This window comes from Capronia epimyces (genome assembly GCF_000585565.1).
Source record: "Capronia epimyces CBS 606.96 chromosome Unknown aczIQ-supercont1.10, whole genome shotgun sequence".
Classification (NCBI taxonomy): Eukaryota; Fungi; Ascomycota; class Eurotiomycetes; order Chaetothyriales; family Herpotrichiellaceae; genus Capronia; species Capronia epimyces.
The window spans coordinates 948,417-969,484 of record NW_006912913.1 but is presented as its reverse complement, the minus strand read 5'-3'; the positions used below and the strand labels follow the sequence as shown (position 1 = coordinate 969,484).

The following is a 21,068-nucleotide window of genomic DNA, read 5'->3' as shown; positions in this document are numbered from 1 at the left end:
ATTGCTCGCATTCTCTCACTGCTGCGTTCGACGACAAAGCTTCGAGGGTGCGCTCAATCGACCTACTTGCTCTTCCTCTTCCTCAGCCTCTGATTTCCCGCCGCGCACCTGAGCCACCATGTCTGCTCCTTCGCTCGCACCTTACATCTTGAAACGGCCATGGCTGAAGAGGTGGATAGTCCCCTTCGCCAACTGGTATGCCGATGCGGCCGGCTACAGAAGACTGGGTTTGACATCACGACATCCTCTCTGCTCGAAACAACACTGACTGTGGTGTAGGTCTGAGAGCCGACGACTTGATCCCCGAAGAAAATGATACCGTGCAGCTTGCGCTGAAGAGATTGTCCCCCAAAGAATCATACGACCGAGTCTTTCGCCTGAGAAGAGCTTTCCAAGTATGGAAACACCGTTACAATCCTGACACCCGAATGCTAATAACCGGCGATAGTGCTCCTTGGCCCATCAACTATTACCTGCTGCCGAACAGACAAAACCGGAGGAGGTGAGACCCCTTTCTCTTAGAGACACGTCTGGTCGCTGATTTCCATCTAGGATGTCAAATACTTGAGCCCAATCATCGAGGAAATCGAAGCGGAGCTGAAGGAGCGCGCCGATTTGGAGTCCATTATTGTTCAGAGGAAGAAGTAGAAAGCAAAAGCTAGGGCAGGACTCGGTAGCAAACCCGAACACGCGGGTAGCTCCCGTCCGACAAGTCATGGCCTTGCAAGGCACTGTACATATACCACAGGCTCTAAGAGTTCAAATATTACACGGCGCTCTGCATGACATCGACGTCGACATCTTCCACCCTCCACATGTACCACATGAACAAGCTTCGATATGGAGCGAACGGCGCAGACTTGTCCAGCATGTCCTGCTCCGACATGTATTTCCACTTCCCACCTCCCTTGGCTTTGAGTTTCTTGACGTCTTTGCCATAGAAAGACGCCATGCCGCGCTGCACACCCAGGTCGCCCGTGGAGAGAATGTCCAATCGCTTCAGACCAAAGCAGGCGAACATCTCGACGCTCCACTTTCCCAGCCCGCGAACGGCGATCAACTTCTCCATGACTTCCTCATCCGTAGCTCTCATAAGCATGTCAGTCGTCAGTTCACCCGTAGCAAACTTCTCTGCCAAACCCTGGATATATTCTGCCTTTCGCTGAGAAAGACCTGCAAGTCGCAGTCGCGCGATGTCAGTAGCAGCGACCTGAGCCGGTGTTGGAAAGTGCGCCCCGTCTGAGCCTTCCTCGTTGAACAAAGCGACGAATTTATTCTTGATCGACTTAGCAGCCGCACCGGATACCTGCTGACCTATGATCCCACTCGTCAAGGACCGGAAGGGATCGATTTGTTCCGCAAGACCTCGAGCAGAGAATATGTGGCAGGGGTGCGTCTCTATCAACACCTTGAGGCGCGGATCGACGCTGATGAGGTGGTTGCATGCTTGCTCTAGGATTGTGTTGGTAGTAGCTGTCGGGCGAGGTAGTCCTGTTTTTGATGGTGAAGACTCCGGAAGACCATTAGGGTATGCGACCTTTTGAGTACCCCCCGGCGTGACCAAGGTGGCATTCGTTACATGTGGTTCAACAGGGCGATCCGGCGGCGGCGAGGAACCATTGATATCGCCTGTGCTATAAGGAGCCCGAATAACATTGACCAAACTTGGCGTTGGGGTCAACGGTGGTTTTTGGGACAGCTTTGTGCCATTGCTTCGAGAATTCTTCCGTGGCGTCACTGGCACTTTGAACTCTGGCTCGTCATTATCTCCATTCGTGAGGCTCTGTTGCCTTTCCAGCTTTGACTTTTTGGCATTCGTTACCTCTGCCTGGCCGTTTGCGGGACGCTTCTTCGACCCGTTGATCGACACAGCTGGTAGGGCTGCAGCAGCAGGAACGACAATAGATGCAACCCTATTAGACCTGCGTAGAGACATGGTCACGAAAGGACGAGCCAGCATTCAACTCCGTTGAGGTGGGGTGTTTTTCTGAGAGGTTGGATCATCCAAATCAGGGTGTTGGAGACATATGCAAACAAGTCAAATCATCTGAACAGAACCCAATAGAGTTGACAGGTACGGATAGTAAAATCCTTCAACACTCAATGGGACGGGTTGTTACCATTAGTACGTCGTCATCTGGTGTCTCTTGCAACCAACCTACATATGTAGGCACCCAGCCTCATCTTTCTGGCATTGCTGCCTGGATTGGCCAAGGCGTACTGGCTGAGGTAAGCCGCATCACGTGAATTCGTGACCAGATTGGAGGGGCACCTTCGGCGCGTCTCTCGCTGGACCACGGAACCTTCAATTGGGAAAAGACCCGAGGATTTTGTAAAATCCAGGTTGGGAGGTTAGGACAACATCTTGGGGGTGAACAATTCATGCAGAACAAACGTGTCATGTTGTGCAATCATGGCGTATTCCCGCAGTTACATGATGCTGATTCCGACCATTTGGGTTCTGGAGGTTGCGCGGCCTCGGCGGGCAGAGACAGACCTTGTGGCGGCGAATTGTCTCCCCACTTGAGTACATTTTGCAAACCGTCGGGCGTTCGAGGGTATCCGCGCTGTCCCGACACAAATTCGCCTGGAGCAGCATGTCTCGACTACTGTTAGATGCTGCGAGATGATTAAGTCACATCTAATATCTTTATTATTATGGTCGTCCACCTCATGTGTTGTGGGCGGATCTCATGGAAATTGCGCATTTGCATATCGAGAGTGGACATCCCAAAGGGGATAGCACTATCTTCGGAGCAGGGATTCTGTGTGCCTGGCTTGTAAAGAATACGTACGGTACTGGTGTTGTAACAACAAATGCGCTAAGAAGCGATGGTGGAACAAGTCCGACGGATATGCATGGTCCATCGCGCGTACTCAGAGAGAGGACTCTCTAATATACCACAATTTTGATGATGTTGATGATAATTCCAGCGACAGATCAACATACAGTCCAGGCCGTCGGAAGATGAAATTATTGTCAGTTTCACGCCATCTTGATCATCGCGTCGATCTGACCGGGGCCGACGCATTGAAACTTGAAGTTTGAAGTTTGAAAGCGGATAGCCTAGAGTAGCTTGCATGATGTGCCACTCCGTTCGGAGTCAGTCCTCCTCTTGTGACAACTTTGGCATCGGAATCTGTGTGAAATAATAACTTCGCGAGATGTCTCGAGAAACATGTCCCTGCCTCCCATTATTTTTCCTCGATAACACGGGAGCCAACTGTCAACATCGTTTCGGCCATGCGTGGCTGACGGCGTGTCACTACCCCGTACTGTGTGTACTGGGATTCCTCGGAACTCCTGCATACAACCATCCATCACTGGTTTTTTGATGAATCGAACAAGCGAGATAGGGTAGTGGCTAGTAGAGTGTCTACACGGCATCTCTTATCTTCGACCCGGTAGAGATATAAGGGATTGTTGAGCAGATGCTTGTTGCAGGTGGCGAGTTCTTGCGCGTCAAATGTCTCAGATGAGGACGCATGCTGGCTTCATAGCTTCCGCCCTCGTGGACTCTCTTGCGAGGATGGAATAGGCTGGCCTGCGTTGACGGTGGCTTGAAGCAAAGCTTAGGCTGTGGGGGGCTGGCTCGTAGGTGGAGTATTGAGGTGTGGACAGTGGACACTGGATGAAGTGAAGGGGAGCCGTGGTTTGCTTTGGGTGGTTGTGTTGATGCTGGGGAGTGGCTATGCTCAGCGAGCATCATGACATGTCTAACATCTGTTAGTATCAAGTACGGGTGCTCAGACCTCTGGCAGCGGCGGATGACAATACCATACCCCGTACAGCCATCTCCTTTATGTTTTAGTGTGGCTAGAGTGTCAATCCCGCTCCACCAACAACACTGGCGGCGACGAGCTGTGCAGGCCTCCCTTGGCTGCGGGAGGAAGCCGTCGCCGGACACCCAACTGAAGCAGTTAGAATCTGCCATTCAGAGGCCCAGCGAGGCCCACGGTTGGCTGGTTCTCAGCTGGCGCGTCTGCGGCTTCACTTGAGCTGCCCGTGTATGGTCAGGTATGTACGCCGGTACTCGTACGGATATGCAGTCGCACTGTGCAGTGGCCTCCTTGACCACTCGGACCACCACAGGCCCTTGTCCACTCATTTCTCCTCTCCCAGTTCCCAGTCCCATTCCTTTTTTCCCTGCCATCCCCCATCTTCATCACCAAGTTTACTTTAGCACACTCACATTCACGCACAGTCCGTCGTTGCTGCTGTTTGTTCCCTTCTTCACTTCATCCCGAACCAGCCACACGTCGACACCTGGTCCTCTTCAATAAGAAGAGAGGGTCGTCCCTGCCGCCGGCTTCGCTGTGTTAACAACAATCCAAGCAATCACAACACCAGCTTCTCCCTCGCTGAAGCTTTTTATCCCTTGACGTTGCGTGTTCATCGAGAACCCAACAACTTAATTCGCACTCAGCAAAAGTTCTTACGAGTTGCTTCTGGCCAGCTCGATCTCTGCTGTCGCCTTCTATCTTCTTTAATATCGCATTGCAGGTGAGCAGCACTTCCCAAAGTCACCTTCCTACCCGTTCACCTCCTCGCCTTGTGGCCGCGTCACCAGGGGGCTTCACCTCACATTCACCTCTAACCACGTTACCCTTTCCTCACATCGCGCAGTCCAGACCTTCTTGACCCATTACTGACCTTGATTTCAGCTCTTTCGCTGACTCTTAGTCTCACAATGGCCTTCACAAAATTCATACTACCCACTCTCGCTCTGGCGAGCTCCGTCCTCGGTACGTGTCCCCTCTCGATCCAGTTGAGACTGTAACACACTGGAAGAGATGGACCTGAAGATACATACCACAATAATAACGTCGAAGGGCTAGAGCTAACAGTGGACTAGCTGCAACCGATATTTGCGATGGTCCTTCTATCACAATCGCCAGCAGTGCCGATGCCGAACAGATCGCCGGTTGCAAGACATACGATGGGGATGTTATCATCGACTCCAGCGCCTCTGGCCAACTTTCAATCAACGGTGTTCAACAAATCACCGGTGACTTGACGGGCAACAATGTTACCCAATTGACGGCCATCACATCTGACCAAATCAACTCCATCGGTGGCACCTTCAGTTTGACCGGTTTGACCATTCTATCAACCCTTCAATTCAACTCTCTCACCGCTGTCAACAAGATCAACTGGGTTGGCCTCCCTGCTCTGCAGAGCCTGAACTTCGATCAGGGTCTCTCCAAGTCCAACCAGATCTATATTTCCAACACCCAGTTGAACAACATAAACGGCATTGAATTGACCGCTGTTGGAAGCATGGATATTAACAACAACCCCTACCTCACAACTGTCAACGTCAACGATCTGGCAAACGTTACCACTGCGCTCTCATTCTCGGCCAACGGTCGCGACCTGGCGATCAGCTTCCCTAATCTTCAAGATGCCGCGAACTTGACCTTCCGAAACGTAAGCAAGGTTGACATGCCGTCTCTTGCCAACGTTGCCGGCTCCATGGGCTTCTACTCCGACTCGTTCCAGACCTTCTCCGCCCCCAACCTGACTGCGACTGGCGGTACTCTGGCTTTCGTTGACAGCCCTGAGTTGAGCAACCTCTCGTTCCCTTCCCTCACTCAGATTGGAGGGGGCTTCTTGATCGCCAACAACACCCGCCTCAAGGCTATCAAAGGCTTCCCCAAATTGAAGACCATTGTCGGTGCTCTTGATTTCGCCGGTACCTTCGACAAGTAAGTCTCTTGTTTTTTCATCGCTACTTGCGCTGCGTTTTCTGACGTCTGAATAGTGTCACACTGCCTTCCCTGACCGATGTGCGAGGTGGATCCAACGTCCAAACCAAATCTACCAATACCAGCATCTGTGACGAATTCGACCAGGCCCACGATAATGGAGTTATCAAGGGTGTCAACACCTGCGTCACCGGAAAGGCCAACCCAGAGACCAACCCATCTGCCACTGGAGGCGGTTCCTCTGCAACCGCTTCGGCTACTAGCTCTGCCAAAAACGATGCTTCTGGTATCACTTTCGGCGTAAGCACACCATTGACAGGTCTCGGAGCTCTGATTGCGGCTATGCTCTTCATATAGAGCATCGGGCCGTGGCGTTTTTCTTTTCAGTTACTTAGACTAGCTTAATACGCGATGGATAATGTCCCCCGACCGTGTCTTCATCCAGTCTTGCGAGTGAGCCCTTTCCTGTTGAAGAGAAAAAGAACAAAACATTCGGAGAGGCTGATGGCTTGATCCTGCCAGATTGCAAGAAGCGCATGCGCATCTAGGAATGGCGGGGTCTTCGGGTTTGTGTTGGGAACATCTACTGGCAGATTGAGACGGAGCGAACAGCGCTTCAAGGGCTTGCGTGTGGATAGGCAATAACAGACAAACGAATATGTTTCTTGCTTTCTACGTGTGTCAGCGTCCAAGCCCTGGGCGTGCTGACTCTCGAACTCCATCCGCCTTGTCTTATTGTTTAGTACCGTAAACCAGTAAGCAGTAAGGACAAAGCGGTTAGGCCAAGACACCTCCAATGTTGATGATATTCCAGGGCTCCCTGATGTGGGTGGTCGGTCAGATGGCCGTCTCTGAGACAAGAACGTAGCAGGTTGACGACTCTTCAGAAGAGAAGGACCATGGTGTAGGATGAAATGAAATGTAACGGTCAGCTCGGTAGTGCAGTGCAATCTGGAGCTTTATGTAAGATGCAGAAGTAAGATGTGAGATGTAAGATTAAATAGTCAACGAGAGTAATCACACATCATATATAAGAGCTATGCTCTCGCGGCTGTTGGCCTCAAGAAGGAGAGTGTCGTGATCTCTCAATCTCAATCCGAATAACGACACCTCCGTGAAGCTTGCTCTCAGTCTTGACGCGAACCTGAGACATTTCCAACTTTCTCAAGAGTGCCGGCGCCCAGTCAACGTCCCAAACTCCAGGGACTGCTAGCAACGATGCCCCGAACCGACATCTCATTCCAGACCTCGGACGGCGTGACCCTGCGCGGCTGGTTCTTCACGCCGCCGACGATCGCAGCGGGAGCAAAGCTTCCCTGCGTGATCCTCACCCACGGCCTCTCGTGCATCAAGGAGATGGGCTTGGACGACGTGGCCTCCAAGTTCGTGGCCGACCTGCCACTATCATGTTTGGTGTACGACCACAGAGGCTTCGGCGCTTCAGACACGGCGGCCTATGCGCCCAGACAAGAAATCACCACCTGGCTACAGGCGAATGATATGCGTGACGCCGTGACGTATGTCCAAACGAGAGAGGAGGTCGACAGGTCAAAGATCGCGCTCTGGGGGTACTCGCTGGCGGCCGCGGTGTCGGTCTACGTCGCTGCCATTGACCGGCGGGTCAAGGCGGTCGTCGCTCTTGGACCGGGCTTGGACGGCGCAGAGATCTGCAGGAGACTGGCGCCGCCCCATGTGCTGAATACCGCCATGCAGCCCTTATTCGAGCTGGATCGGTTGGCCAGAGCAGAGGGCAAGCCTCCTCTCACTGTCCCCGTGGTGACCAAGGAGCCGGGCGGCCAGTCGGCGCTGCCCAGTCCCGAATCAATTTCGTTCTTCTTGCCCTGGGTGTCGAACGGGTCGACGTGGAGGAATGAACTTACGTTGCGAAGGTGAGTTTTGCCCAATGAATTGATAAGGCAGGCTGGCACGTGGAGAGAGCTGCCGTCTCTTTTCTTCTCTTCTGCTTTTTACGCCTTGTTCCCTTGGTCGGGGTTGGCTGACACAGGCAATGCGCAACGTTTGTAGTCTCGAGGATATCTCAACCTTCTCACTCCCAATGGGTCATTTGAAAAGCTTGTGCCCGACTCCAGTGTTCTTTGGAGTTGCGACAAGAGACACCAGTTGTCCTCCAGATATGGTGATGAACCAGTATCGCAAGCTCAGCGAACCGAAGGAGTTTGTCATGGTCGACGCCGATCATTATGAGTTGATGGGCTCGGCGAGGGAGATCTTGCACCCGAGGGAAGTTGCGTTCTTGAAGAGGACTTTGTGCTCGTAGGGATTGGCATGTTATGTTACCTTGAGGCTGGCCTGGACGAGGGCGCAAAACAAGGATGGTACCGGCACAGGGTTGTTCGGCTTCGTTCTGCAAGGCGTCATCAGCATCAAAAGATCGGTTATGATATCTAAGAACTGAAGTCCTCGTCCTGGTAATAATCTAACGAGCTTCTTCTTTTAATCGAGCTGCCTCATGGAGATGCCTTATGGATCAAGACCTGCCGCTCCATCTTCTGAAGTGTTCCTCCTCTTGTCCACTTCACAGGGGATGCGGTGGGGTAGAAAGAGGGAAGTCCTGATCGTTTGCAGAGGGGCCCGCGGTGGATGATCGATGATCGGGGACCGCGGCTGGATTTGAAGCGCGAGGACATGAGACAGATGCAGTCAATCTGTCAGTTACAGTTTCCATTGCCCGTGGTGATCATAGGTATCTTCAATCTTCAGGCGCTGTCGACAACTGACAGCAGGGGAATAAGGAGACCTCCGGGATTGGTAGAAGAGGTGAGAGGTAAGGCCCGAGCCGCTGATGGGGAGATGCGGGAGGCTCGATATACGGATACTTTGGGGATGATGGGCGACGTTCGTATTAGGTCTCATACCGAACACTTCTTTGCTGGCTCCTCGACCAGACCGTGCAGAGATGAGAGACTTGATGATGCAGTTGGGCTGGGGGTTCGACGATTGATGATCAGATGCAGCGCTAAAGTCATGCCCTAAACCTACCATCTTCTTCCGCCCCCAGCGACGCCTGAGACTTCCTAAGTCGCCTGCTCGGCAAGCCACTTACTCTACTCCGTACAGTACACCACAAGGCAACCTGCAGCCGCCCGGACGAGAAGATGTCTCAGCCTGATGCGACTTCTTCTCGCTCGACCTCGACGATGCCTACTCCTTTGCTATACCCTCAAGCCTGCAGTTGGTCTTGCAAGCTTGCTCATCTTGTGCTCGAATGCCGTACCCGCCACCAATGCAAAGAATGACGCCCTTCGACGTCTATAGACAAGGTCTGTCGACGTCTGAATTGACGAGTTCAAGCCCACGTCCACTGACATCAGGTGGGCAGAACATGTACATGGAAAATTCGACAAGACCACTGTCCCGGCAGACGAATTTCTGCGGGAAAGTGCCTCGTTCACTGAAGTGTTCTGCATTCTTGCTAACATGTTCCCCTAGGCGCCCCTCCAGCCGGGAGTACAGATTGTGTACGCTGACATGAAAGGACCACGGCGGCACCCAAGGCACAGCTGATACTGTCTAGCTTCGCGAATTGGAGGCTTTATGACGAGAAGGCGGTGGTGTCGGCAGACATCAAGGATTGCATGAGTACGGCTTGGGGATATCCTTCGATCTTGTGGGATAAAGCCTGCCGTGCTGCCAATGGCTATGCAGGCGGCGCCCGTCACCATCACAGGGACGGCGTGGCCATGGTTGACAGTAAAAGCCCCGAGATCTCCTCGCCAGTGAGACAGCCCACTGACGCCAATGTCCCCGGCCAGCCTCGTGGTTTCATTTCCTGATCAAACAACTGGATGGCAAAACAACCCAGCCGTTTCCTTCCTACGAGTGGTACGAAATGAGCTTCTACATCTATTCGCTGTCCACCGGGACAGCTGTAGTCTTTTGCTTCGACACGCCGCCCATCTTCGAAACCAATCTCATTGACGTGATGAACACCACTGGGAGTGATCTGCCGACGGAGGCGTTGGCCTTCCTCCAAAGCTCCATTGTGGGCGAGATTGTCAGGCTGTATGATACATCGGTTTGGACCCTTCGAGATCATATCAGGCAGATAGAAAAGGTGAGTCACGAAAGAGCAGGGATCGTGCTGACCGTCCCCTCTAATCGAAGTGTGGTGTTGGAACACTAGGAACGGACTATCACTGGTTTTCTGGACCGCGACCTGACTCCGCTCCACGACCTGGCGCGCCACATCATCCATACGTGCGAAATCCTCGCGGCTGCTGTGGACACCATCGCCGAACTCGTTGGGGACTACAGGTCCAACTCTGGCATTTCTTGCACATGTCCCACTGGCGACGCCGCCGACGCCGGCGTAACCAAGAAGAAATGTCCTCACAACGAATTGGCGTTCTGGCTCAGGTTGCTGCGAAACTTTGGGCTTCGGGCAGAGTCTTTGAAGGCAAGGTTACTAAACGAAATCAACCTGGTGAGTGAGAAGATAGGATTGGGCACGGGCCGAGAGAAGACGTGTAGGCTAACAAGGCCAGGGCTTCAATGTCATCGTCCAGCGGGATGGATCTTCCATGAAGGCCGTGGCCGTGGTCACTCTTGCCGTGCTGCCAGCCACCTTTGTCTCGACTCTCTTCAGTATGAGCTTTTTCTCGCAGGCAGAGGACAACAACACCGGCAAGTTGGTCTGGGTGGTTTCGGATCAGTTCTGGATCTACTGGGCCTTCGCCGTGCCACTGACCATCGTGACATTGGCATGCTGGACATACATGCAGCACAGAGCAGAGTCACTGAAGATGCTGAAATCATGGAAGGACCGGCTGGTAAAGATGATGAGCCAAAGGTAATTGCCAGACCAAAGAAGGATACACATGCGAACCGTTGCACGCGGCTTGGGATCTACTCACTTGGTTGTATTGAGCGCCCAGATCTTATTGTTGGTATTATTGATCACCTGGACCTCCACGATGTGACGGGACAGGATTGCCCAGCAGGCGTATCCAGACAATACTCTCTACTCTACGATGTCTGAAGTGTGTAAGGAGACTCTGCTCGATTGGGTTCTGGTGGAAAATAACTTGATTGGCACACGGATCGTCTGAATCTATCGCCATGAGCACGGGTACGGGCAGGCATCACGCAATCATGGGCTGCTGGATCAGGGACAGGGGGTGGAAGAGACTCGAGACTTGCGACTCGGTCGAAGAAGATTGCTATGATCATGGAGTGGTGGGCCATCATGTGTCCATATGTCGTCGAATCTATTGATAAGGACGGGGACACAGCGCTTCCACATCTTGTCAGCCGTAGCGGGCGTTTTCGATCTCATCGTCGAACCAAGTGGGAGGAATGCCGTAGTTGATGACGGTGCTCTTGACCTTAGTGTAGCTCTCGAACGCCTCCAGGCCGTTCTCCTTGCCCATGCCGCTCTCCTTGAACCCGCCCCAAGGGGATGACGGGTCGTTGAGATGATGGCCGTTGATCCACACGATGCCAGCCTCAATCTTGTCCGCCACTCGATGTGCCTGGGAAAAGTCGTTGGTCCAGACGGAAGCGCCCAGGGCAAAAGCACTGTCGTTGGCGACTTGGACGATATGCTCCTCGGAAGAGCATTTGAGGAGGGCGATGACAGGCCCAAAGACCTCGTTGCATGACAAGTCCGAGCCCGGGTGCGTCTCGATGACGGTGGGCTGGAAGAAGAAGCCCTTGCCGTCGACGTCGGTCGGCTTCCCGCCACAGATGAGCCGGCCGCCCTCCTTGACGGCCCGGTCGACAAAGGCGGCGCACCTGTCGACCGAGGCGCGGGAGATGACGGAGCCAATCTGGGTGTGGACGTCGGTGGGGTCGCCCACCCGCAGGGCTCGGACTCTCGATTCCAAGCGAGCGACGAACGGGTCGTAGATGTCCTGGTGGACGAGTAGCCGACTGCCGGTGACGCAGGTCTGGCCGCTCGCGATGAAGCTCGCGAACAGAGCGGCCTTGACGGCGTGGTCGACGTCCAGGCTCGGGAACAGGCACACGGGAGCCTTGCCGCCGAGCTCGGCGGTGATGGGAATCATGTTCAGGGCGGCGGCCGGGGCGATGGCCCGGTAGGTGGCCAGGCCGCCGGTCAAGTCGATCTTGGCCAAGGCCGGGTGCTCGCAGAGGAACCTGCCGGTGTCGCGCCCGTAGCCGCAGACGATCTGCAGCGTGCCGTCGGGCAGGCCGGCCTCCTGGAATAGGGAGCCGAGGCGGAGCACCGACAGGGGCGCCAGCTCAGACGGCTTGACCACGACCACGTTGCCGGCGGCCAGGGCGGCCGCGATCTTCTTGGTGGCGATCAGCAGCGGATGGTTCCACGGTGTGATCTGCGCCACCACGCCCAACGGCTGCCGCGTCAGCGTGTTGACCACGGGGCCCTTGAACGGCGTCACCTGGCCGGCGTGCACCCGCGCCAGCGACCCAAAGTACTCCAGCCACTCCGGGATGCGCGCGAGCTGCGCACGCATCTCGCGCACCGGCCGGCCCGTCTGCTCGGTTTCCAGCTCGACGAATTCCGGGATGCGTGCCCGCAGCAGCGCCGCCGCCTTGCTCAGCACCGCGTACCGCTCCGACGCTTCCGCCCGTGACCACCGCCCGCGCCGGAACGACGCCAGCGACTCCTGGATGATGGCGTCCACCGTCGCCCGGCTCGTCGCGTCCACCGTGCCGATGACCGCCTCGGTCGCAGGATTGATCACCTCCACTCGCTCCGCCGCCGGCAGGGCGTGCGTGCCATCCACCCAATTCGATATGTGTGGCAGACCGGACATCCTCGCGTGCCCCAAAACACCTGTCCTGTCCGACCACTGTGAAACTGGAATGATCGTGGGCCTCTCTACTGGAGGTGGGTGTCGAGCAATAATGAACGGTCTTGTATTACCAGGTATCTCAGTCCGTAATATGGAGTAGGGGTGCCTCAGATCTCAGATAGTAGACACCTAGTAGCAGTATCGATATCAACCGATTCTTGGCACTGACTGATAGCGATTACTACTGCCTACCTACCTACCTACCACTAATTCATAGCAACGGAAAGGGCCACGCGGTGCCTTTCGCGAGTCCTTCGCAGAATCACAAGTATGATGGCTACTCACCAAAATCCAAGACGCCATGTAATGCTGAAGTGAAGCGAGATCCCCGATCGCGGTTGGCTCGTGGCAGTGCGGAAGCCGGAAAACTCGCCAAGCCCGGCAAACCTGCCAAGGCCCAGGGTCACGTGCATCCAACTTTAATGCGACGCCGGGCTGCGGAACAAAGAGGATCCGTGATGATCACCCTCGCCGCCTCCCCGCATTGAATCTCTCTGACTACTGACTATTAGGTGACTATTACTTTACTAGCCACCACCATCATCATCACCACTACCACCGTGTGGGTAGACGCCATTCTCGGTTCGTCATGCGCTTCTCGTCATAGTATTGTTTTCTGTACCCTTCTCCCCGCACTCGCTACCGTCCTTGACCATTGATGTCACTGTCGATCAATCACAGGAATCGAATCTGGAGGCTCTTTTCCTGACCTGACTGTAACATTCGGAGCTCTCATGCTGTGACTCCCTCGCCTTTAAAATGTCCCCGTCCCCGGTACCGCCGCTCAGTGAGTCCCTGTCTTTCCTAAATAAATGTCTGCCGTCCACGATACCTGGGTGAAATCAATAGTATTGAGCCAAGATCCTCCTTCATCATGCTAGCATTCCTCGTCGCGGTCTCTGCATTATGGCTGAACTCGGCCTTGGGGCAGAATACCACCTCATGCCAGGCCGTGACCCAGCATCTCAGTGACCCTCCGTATGAGAACTATTTCTATTCAGATTGCAACAGTGATACCCAGGCCGTGGTTACCAGCCCCTTGCCAGACTCCAACCTATCCATCATCGGCCCTAGGCTGGTCATTGCCTGGCCAGCCGGAAACAGTGGCATCTGCACGTTCTTCCAGCCTCAGAATGGCCCGAATGGCTCACTTGCGATTGCACTGGTCAACTCCACTCTAGGGAGCCCGTTGGGGTCTGTATACAGGCCATCTCGAGGCTCCAAATATCCCTTCGTCGGGGTCCAAGGAGTCATCTCTTTTAACAGCTCAGCTACTCTGACCATCCCAATCCTAGGCAGTGTCAGGACCATTCGGGACTTTACAGAAGGACCAAGTCTGCTCCAGCCCGTCATACAAGATGCGATCAATGTCACGCAGACGAACGGGACGGGGGCAACTCTTTCCCGACTGTGGCTTGATAATGTCACCACGACGAGCTTTACCATAGTTCCGTATCAGAACCCCGAGTCGAATATTACCATCGATGCACGGAACAAGTCTATCAGCTTCGGTGCAGGATTCTACGCCTTCTCCGCCAGCTTCAACTACCCCCAATTGACCCAACTGCCTCCAAGCCAAGTGCTGAATAGCGCGTCCCGGAACCTGACCCAGCAACAGTTCGGTCAAGTCACGTCTCTGTCATTCCTGTCTTACTCTGAAAAGCTCCTTGCCGGAGCATGGCGATTCCTGACATATTTCGGCCGCGACAGCATGATCAGTGCCCTGCTTCTCGAGCCCGTCTTAAGTCAAGGCAATGGATCCGCCACAGAAGCTGTTATCGGAGCAGTTTTGGAGCGCATCAACCGCACCGACGGGTCTGTATGTCACGAAGAGACTATTGGAGACTATGCTACCTACCTAAACCTGCAAAACAACATGACGAGCACGGCACCAGGCTTCACGTATCCCATGATCGACACCGACTACTATCTACCCGTCCTGATGGCACAATACTTCAACAGTAGCCCCGACCGAATCGGGCCGCTGTTGAGTCAGAGGGCTGGATCGGTCGACCCACAAAACCGTAACCTGACCTATGCAAACCTCACCATCATCAATGCGGAAAAGATCTTGAACATAACGGCGCCGTTTACCCTGAACCAGACGGCCGCGAACCTGATCCATCTGAAGCCCGACCAGATCGTCGGACAGTGGCGAGACTCCACCTACGGCCTCGGAGGAGGTCGTGTCCCCTTCGATGTCAATACGGCACTCGTCCCGGCCGCTCTCCGCGCCATCGCCCAGTTGGCTCGTACTCCAGGCGTTTATCCCAATAAAACTCGCATGAACACCACTTCTTGGGCAACCTTGGCCGATGCGCGGGCACAAATCTGGGAAGAAAACACACTGCGGTTCTTCGAGACCAACATCACGGCCTCGACAGCCCGGTCCCGCCTGCAAGACTTTGTCAAGACGGCGACATACTATCATGGCCCAGCAAACGAGTCTTCCCTCCCATCCTCTGGCAATGTCACGACCTATTCGATCGCTCTGCAGGGCTACAACAATCTGTCTTCGGTGAACGTACTGCACAGCGACACAGGGTTCCGGTTGTTCTTCGTCAACGTCACGGCCTCGACGGACGAAGCAGCGGCCCAAGAGACACGCTTCATCAACGCGACAGCGAACAGCATAATGCGGCCGTTCCCTGCGGGGCTTTTGACCCCACAGAGCATGGTGGTGGCCAACCCGGCGCTGTCGGGGTCGGAGGTGCTCATTTCCAACTTCACCAACTCCGCATACCACGGCACCGTGGTCTGGTCGTTCCAGCTCGCCATGATGGCCAAGGGTCTCGAGCGCCAACTCGGCCGCTGCAACAGGAACGTAAGCAGCCAGTCACCCTCCCCCGCTCCAGCTTGGTGCGACATCCCGTCTGTGTACAACAACGTCCTTCGCGCGTACAACAGCCTCTGGGACAGCATCGAAGCCAACTCGGCCCAGCTTCAGGGCGAAGTGTGGAGTTGGACGTACAGCAACTCGACGGGCTTTGTGACCACGCCCCTGGGCGCGCTGCCTCCGCCGCCGGGAGTCAGTGCGGGCACGGAGAGCGACGTGCGACAGCTTTGGAGCCTGACCTTCCTGGCTGTCAAGAGAGACCGATCCTTAACATTGACATAGGAATCGGAAGGACTAAGGGACAGTGACAGTCGTTTGAACCCACTGGAGGGGACACGGGGAGGGATTGGCACTGGAGGGGGACAAGGGGAGGGATTGGGACCTATTCAGCTCTCAGCTCTCACTCAGCCGCTGATGGAATTAGATTAGTACAGTATTTCGAATTCAGGGATAGCGAGCATCCCATCCAGCGTGGCACCTTGCTCATAGGATCCCTAAACCTGCCTACGTAGCTTCAGTATCAAGTAAGGCCTTGACAAGCTTTGAGAGCACATATTCCCTCATTCAATGCGTGACGATTAGAAAGATACTGTACCCGTACGGGTCCGGGCTTACTCAAGATTGGAAGGTACTATAACTGTAGGGCGTAGGGCTTCGGCCTCCACACGACACCATGACACTACCACTTTTACTTTTACTTTGTGAAAATGAAATGCAACCTTGAGCAGCGAGTGGCCATTGTCTGCACGACGGAGCTATAGAGCTATAGCAAGCCAACCCAGTTGAACTACTGCCATGGGGTCTAACTTCGCAGGAGACTGACGCACGGCTCGGCCCTCTTATACGGAGTAGACACAGACTTGACATGCACAGTCTCGGCCCTCTATCGACACAGACATGCAGCAGCTGCAGCTGACCGACGCACGGCCCGGCCCTCTAGAAACACAAGTGACTGCGCTGGGGAGGGGTGTGAGAGGCGCTGATGATGACACAGCAGCTACAGCCGGGGGAGTGCCGCGGTCGCTGTCGCAGGCAACAACTTCTCGGCAGTTTGGCCCAGGGCATAATCACAACGAGCAGCGAAGCTCCTGGCCTTGTCCGCCAAGTCCCGCGTGACGGGCCTGGCCTCGACAGCCGGGTTATAGCCCAGGCCGGACGCGCGGGCGATGTCGCCGTCAGACGGGGCAGGCAAGTCAGTGTTCTTGCGGCCATCGGCGCGACGGTAGACGGTGACGACGACGGCGCCGCCCAGGCCCAAGTTATGCTGGAGGGCGACGCGGACCCCGGGCACGAGACGGCCGTTGTTGGCCCAGCCGCGCAGCTGCCACACCAGCTCGGCGCACTGGGCCAGGCCGGTGGCGCCGAGCGGGTGGCCCTTTGAAATGAGGCCGCCGGACGGGTTGATGACGGGCCCGCGGCCGCCGTAGGTGATGTCGCCGTTGCGCACCATCAGGTGCGCCGTGCCCGGCGCGCAGAGCCCCAGCCCGTCCAGCGTGATCAGCTCGTTGGCCGAGAAGCAGTCGTGCAGCTCGCAGACCTGGACGTGGGCGCGGATCGATGCCGGGTCTTGGTCCCCGTCCAATGTCACCCCGGCTTCCGCCAGCGCCGCCCGCGCCGCCCGTCGCGTCATGTCGAATCCCACTAGGTTCATGGCGCTGCGGCCGTCGTAAAGCGCCGGCGAGTCCGTCATCAGCGCCTGCCCGGCCATCAGGATCGCGTGCGACCGCAGCTCCGGCCGCGAGTCCAGATACCGCTGCGACACGATCACCGCTGCCCCGGCCCCGTCTGACGTCGGGCTGCATTGCAGTTTGGTCAAGGGGAAGTGGATCATTGGCGACTGCGCGATCTCCGCCGTCGAATACACTTGCTTGAATTGTGCGTATGGGTTGCGCGACGAGTGCTCGTGCGACACCCGTGCGATCTCTGCAAAGTCGCTGGCCGTCGCCCCGTACCTGTACAGTCCGACGGGTCTGGTTAGTCTATAGTCTCTGGAATTGACGCCCAAGCTGTGTAGACTGTCTCTTCAACGACTGGGGCTGGCTGGGTCGATGATAACCAGAGGCAGAGGCAAAGGCTAAGGTAAAGACAGAGGCGAAGACAGAGGCAAAGGCTAAAGAAAAAGAAGACAGGAAAAAAAAGAAAAGGGGTGTCAGCCTCGCGGGGAGACTCGACCCCCCCAACCAGCGGCCAGTCCGCCACCATACAGTATGGACCATGCCACATCCGCTGTTTGAAGCCCTCAACCGAAACTAGGCCCCGGCTGACAAGACTCACACAGCTGGGGCCCTCCCAAAAATAATGCATATATTTTGAAAGTCCGACATTATTCCTCAACGCAAAGACCCCCATGTGAAAAGGGGAGTCTAGTAGTGAAGTGAAGGGCCCTTGGCTCAGTAGTAGCGGCGGACCTGTTTGACGGCAACGCCTCTATTACACCACAACACAATGCTAGACTCCCTAATTCACTGGGCGAGAACGACCGAGTTCAATCCTCACACGATACTGTACCGGCCCGACCTTTCTTGTCAGCAATACCTGACCTGCCTTTATTATCTTCTGCTGTCAACCGCCTCGAGGTTGCTGAGACCGTAAAAAACCTAGGAATCTAGGTTTCACTTCCCAGGACCCCCTTCAAGGGGTTCCTGGAAAAAGTTTTTGTCGGTTTTCTGGCGAGCAAGGGCACTCATTCACTTCACTGCAGAGGGCTCCTCTCCTAAAGATAAACTGGGGATTGACCAAGGTCTAGACAACAAGAAAGCGGCCAGCAGAACAGACGGCAGACGGGTAGATAGCAGACAGCAGACGGCCAAAAAAACCCACTTACTTTTCCATGTACTCCCTGCCGGCGTTGGCGAACAACTGAGCGTTGCGAGGGCTGTCGAACCTGCCCCTCGTCTCGTTCATCATATGGCTCGCCAACCCCATAGGACTAGGCCTGTCGGGCCACATGCTCTTGAGACTGCCGGGCATCATGGTCTCGAAGCCGATGACCAGCACGACGTCGACGATGCCGCCGCGCACCAGCGTCCGGGCCAGCTGCAGACCCGTGCTGCCCGTCGCGCACGCGTTCGTCGTGTTGTAGATGGGGATGTTGGTCATGCCGAACTGGTAGAAGACGCGCTGGCCGCTGCACGTGTCGCCGTAGCAGTAGCATGCCACCCCGGTCTGCACGTCGTCGTATGTGATGTGTGCGTCCAGCAGCGCCTTGGTGCCCGCTTCGAATCCGAGTTCTGGGTACGGCCGCAGACGGCGCGGCTTGATGAATTCGGTCAGGCCGACGCCGAGCACATAGGCTTGGGTTTGTGGTGACGACGACGACATGCTGGCTGGTAGTCAAAGAGTGTTTCGTTTGTTTTGGTTTGGTTTTCACAATCTGTACTCGTCCAGAGCACTGTGGCGCTCAGAGGAGATCTCGGTCTTGGGCACTGGTAGGGGTCAGGGTCGGGGGTCGGAGGGCCAGGAGGGGACAGTTTTCAATCCAATTAATTCCTTCTATGTAGCTTCACGTTCGCAGGGCCAGATGGAGAAAGGCACGCAAGAAACCAGCCGCCAGATAAAAGAAAAAAGAAAAAGGTGCCTCCCCATTGATAAATCACTCCAACTCTGTCACCGGTCGGTCGGCCAGTGGGTTGCTTGATTACTTACTGAGACTGACAGCCGGTGGCCGGTCTAGAAATGGAGGAGGTCGAGAATGAGAATCCCCCTCACCGACCAACCGAGGTAGTTCCACGGCAAACTCGGGAGAGGAGTGTAAAATAGAGTGAGCAGGCCTGGGGTTTTGTCGACAGCTCAAGGGTGCTGTCCGCCTGTGACGATTAGACAGTTCGTGGCATGGACCCAGTGGTGGTAATGGTGATTGTGGTAGTAGTAGTGCTTGATTCTACGGGCGCCGTGCCAAATCATCGATCAAGTGCTGGCCGTACACCCTACAATCTTTGGCATAACCGGAGAGGGACGGGAAAGTGTAACCAAGTGGTATAGCATTCTGTCATCTGCATCATGCGACATCAGTCACCGCCGTCGCCAAACCCTTCATCATGCACTCTCATTCAGCGTGCCCTAAGCAACAATACACATCCTGCAATAGAAAATGAGAAATCCATTTTTCGCCATCACCGTCGCATGTCCAATCCTTTTGTGGGCATAGCTGCCAACCATCCCTAACAGGGTATCAATATATTCAAGGAAAGAGAAACAGAATCACATGTAGTGTAACGGTAAAGGGGTGTGGTCCTGGACACGGTGACGTGTTCCACACCAAGGCTGCGAACGTGAGGAGTCGAGCGAGGCTGATCCACAGGTGGAGTTCCTGATCTGGAGAGTAGTCCAATGCCTGTCGGTCTGTCTAGGATCCCCTTAGCCTTCTTGCATATAATCGTCGGTCTGGTAGCTGAAATAGTCTGTACTTGGATAAATCCTAATATTTTGCCCGTCACCATTGACAAAGTTGTGTTGCACTCCATAAGCTGGACTGGAGTGGGCTTGGTGGGCTGTGGGTGGAAAGGGAGCACCCAGATAGTATTGCTCGTTGAACGAAATGTCCTCTCCGACGGCGCCCAGAACGTCGGAGAGGACTGTATCCGCATTGATGGTGTCAGAGGCTTCGTGCCCAGGCTGTAAAGAGGTCGGGGCTGGAGATCGTGGGTTGGTGGCTTCAAGGAATGGATGTGAAAGATTGGGTGAAGTGGAGTTTTCGGGTACGGTCACGCCTTGCTGACCGTCCTGTGAAGTAGGTCGAAGGTAGTCATGAGGGTTGCGCAATGGAAACTCCGTATTCAACTCGGCATGACGCTGGCGTAAATGATTCTCCAGGTCTCCTTGACGGGCGTAGTTTCTTGTGCAGTTTCTTGAAGAACAATGATAACGAGAACCTTCGGGCGCGATGCGGCCAGCGTTTGCGGTCGACACGTGAGTCTCAGCCGGGGCACAGCTCTCTTCATCATCGTCAGGCTCGGTACGACGATTCGGGCGTCGATAACCGGACCCTGTACGCTCCATGGAAGGACCGGATGAGCCTATTGGGAGGTTGCTGTCCCGTGATCGGGAGCGTGTGGACGGGGTGTGAGGCGTCAAGTGTAATGAGGGGGTCACTCTCCGGGACCACGGCGGGCGAGGGAAGGGAAGGGTCTGTGTCTGGCCGGCGCTGTGGACCTGGGAGAGGACCGCTGGCCTTGATGTTTCCCAGCTCTTGTTGAGTCTCATGTCGGCAATCAAGTTGAATATGTCCGGCGGAGGATTATCAAGGATGGTTCGGTGGTGTTCAATCCACACATTAACATCACCATTTTTCAAGTTGCGTATGTCCACGATACGTTGCCAATTCTCGTCGGTGATCGATAGGTAGCGGTGGATGATGTCAAAATAGTGAGCAAAGTGCTGGTGGCTTATCAGGCAATCGAGGTTTCTTTGAACATCTGGATCAGTCGTTGGATGGACAGTGGCCATTCGAAGTGTCCCCTGAGGTTGGGGATGGATAACGACGGGGGCCCGAGTAGCCCCGGCATGAATTGTGTTGTACGAATACATGGCGAACAAGGGGACAGTAGGATAAGAAACTGGATGCTGGAAGACTGAAGCCGCGCCGCGATAGATGTCTGGAAATGAAAAAGCGAAGGTCAGGTCGAGGTCGGGGTCGCTCGAGTTCCGACAGGGCGTGCTCGTCCTTCCTTCTTTCTCCCTTTAGGTGTAGAGGCGAGGACAGGGCAGTAAGACGAGAAAGACGAGAA

General features: G+C 55.1%; 9 protein-coding genes across 9 annotated transcripts; 5 read left to right on the top strand and 4 right to left on the bottom strand.

Annotated features, from left to right (window-relative positions):
• Positions 1-118: 118 nt before the first annotated feature.
• A1O3_09910 (ubiquinol-cytochrome c reductase subunit 7) lies at positions 119-648 on the top strand (the record flags this gene model as incomplete). Its single annotated transcript, XM_007740001.1, has 4 exons — positions 119-227; positions 280-395; positions 449-502; positions 553-648. The coding sequence occupies 4 exons, from the start codon at positions 119-121 to the stop codon at positions 646-648; spliced, it is 375 nt and encodes a 124-aa protein (XP_007738191.1).
• Positions 649-766: 118 nt separating this feature from the next.
• Positions 767-1,936, bottom strand: A1O3_09909 (DNA-3-methyladenine glycosylase II; the record flags this gene model as incomplete). Its single annotated transcript, XM_007740000.1, has 1 exon — positions 767-1,936. One exon carries the CDS (start codon positions 1,934-1,936, stop codon positions 767-769), a length of 1,170 nt encoding a protein of 389 aa, XP_007738190.1.
• A 2,755-nt stretch (positions 1,937-4,691) lies between these two features.
• A1O3_09908 (uncharacterized protein) lies at positions 4,692-6,066 on the top strand (the record flags this gene model as incomplete). The annotated part of the gene is made up of 3 exons (XM_007739999.1): positions 4,692-4,746; positions 4,857-5,709; positions 5,766-6,066. The coding sequence occupies 3 exons, from the start codon at positions 4,692-4,694 to the stop codon at positions 6,064-6,066; spliced, it is 1,209 nt and encodes a 402-aa protein (XP_007738189.1).
• An 861-nt stretch (positions 6,067-6,927) lies between these two features.
• A1O3_09907 (uncharacterized protein) lies at positions 6,928-7,602 on the top strand (the record flags this gene model as incomplete). Its single annotated transcript, XM_007739998.1, has 1 exon — positions 6,928-7,602. The coding sequence occupies one exon, from the start codon at positions 6,928-6,930 to the stop codon at positions 7,600-7,602; it is 675 nt and encodes a 224-aa protein (XP_007738188.1).
• Positions 7,603-9,559: 1,957 nt separating this feature from the next.
• A1O3_09906 (uncharacterized protein) lies at positions 9,560-10,523 on the top strand (the record flags this gene model as incomplete). Its single annotated transcript, XM_007739997.1, has 3 exons — positions 9,560-9,784; positions 9,854-10,153; positions 10,215-10,523. The coding sequence occupies 3 exons, from the start codon at positions 9,560-9,562 to the stop codon at positions 10,521-10,523; spliced, it is 834 nt and encodes a 277-aa protein (XP_007738187.1).
• Positions 10,524-10,976: 453 nt separating this feature from the next.
• A1O3_09905 (NAD-dependent aldehyde dehydrogenase) lies at positions 10,977-12,467 on the bottom strand (the record flags this gene model as incomplete). Its single annotated transcript, XM_007739996.1, has 1 exon — positions 10,977-12,467. One exon carries the CDS (start codon positions 12,465-12,467, stop codon positions 10,977-10,979), a length of 1,491 nt encoding a protein of 496 aa, XP_007738186.1.
• A 913-nt stretch (positions 12,468-13,380) lies between these two features.
• On the top strand, positions 13,381-15,624 carry A1O3_09904 (uncharacterized protein; the record flags this gene model as incomplete). The annotated part of the gene is made up of 1 exon (XM_007739995.1): positions 13,381-15,624. One exon carries the CDS (start codon positions 13,381-13,383, stop codon positions 15,622-15,624), a length of 2,244 nt encoding a protein of 747 aa, XP_007738185.1.
• Positions 15,625-16,339: 715 nt separating this feature from the next.
• A1O3_09903 (acetyl-CoA acyltransferase) lies at positions 16,340-18,663 on the bottom strand (the record flags this gene model as incomplete). The annotated part of the gene is made up of 2 exons (XM_007739994.1): positions 16,340-17,294; positions 18,167-18,663. 2 exons carry the CDS (start codon positions 18,661-18,663, stop codon positions 16,340-16,342), a joined length of 1,452 nt encoding a protein of 483 aa, XP_007738184.1.
• A 1,035-nt stretch (positions 18,664-19,698) lies between these two features.
• A1O3_09902 (uncharacterized protein) lies at positions 19,699-20,868 on the bottom strand (the record flags this gene model as incomplete). Its single annotated transcript, XM_007739993.1, has 1 exon — positions 19,699-20,868. One exon carries the CDS (start codon positions 20,866-20,868, stop codon positions 19,699-19,701), a length of 1,170 nt encoding a protein of 389 aa, XP_007738183.1.
• Positions 20,869-21,068: the final 200 nt, after the last annotated feature.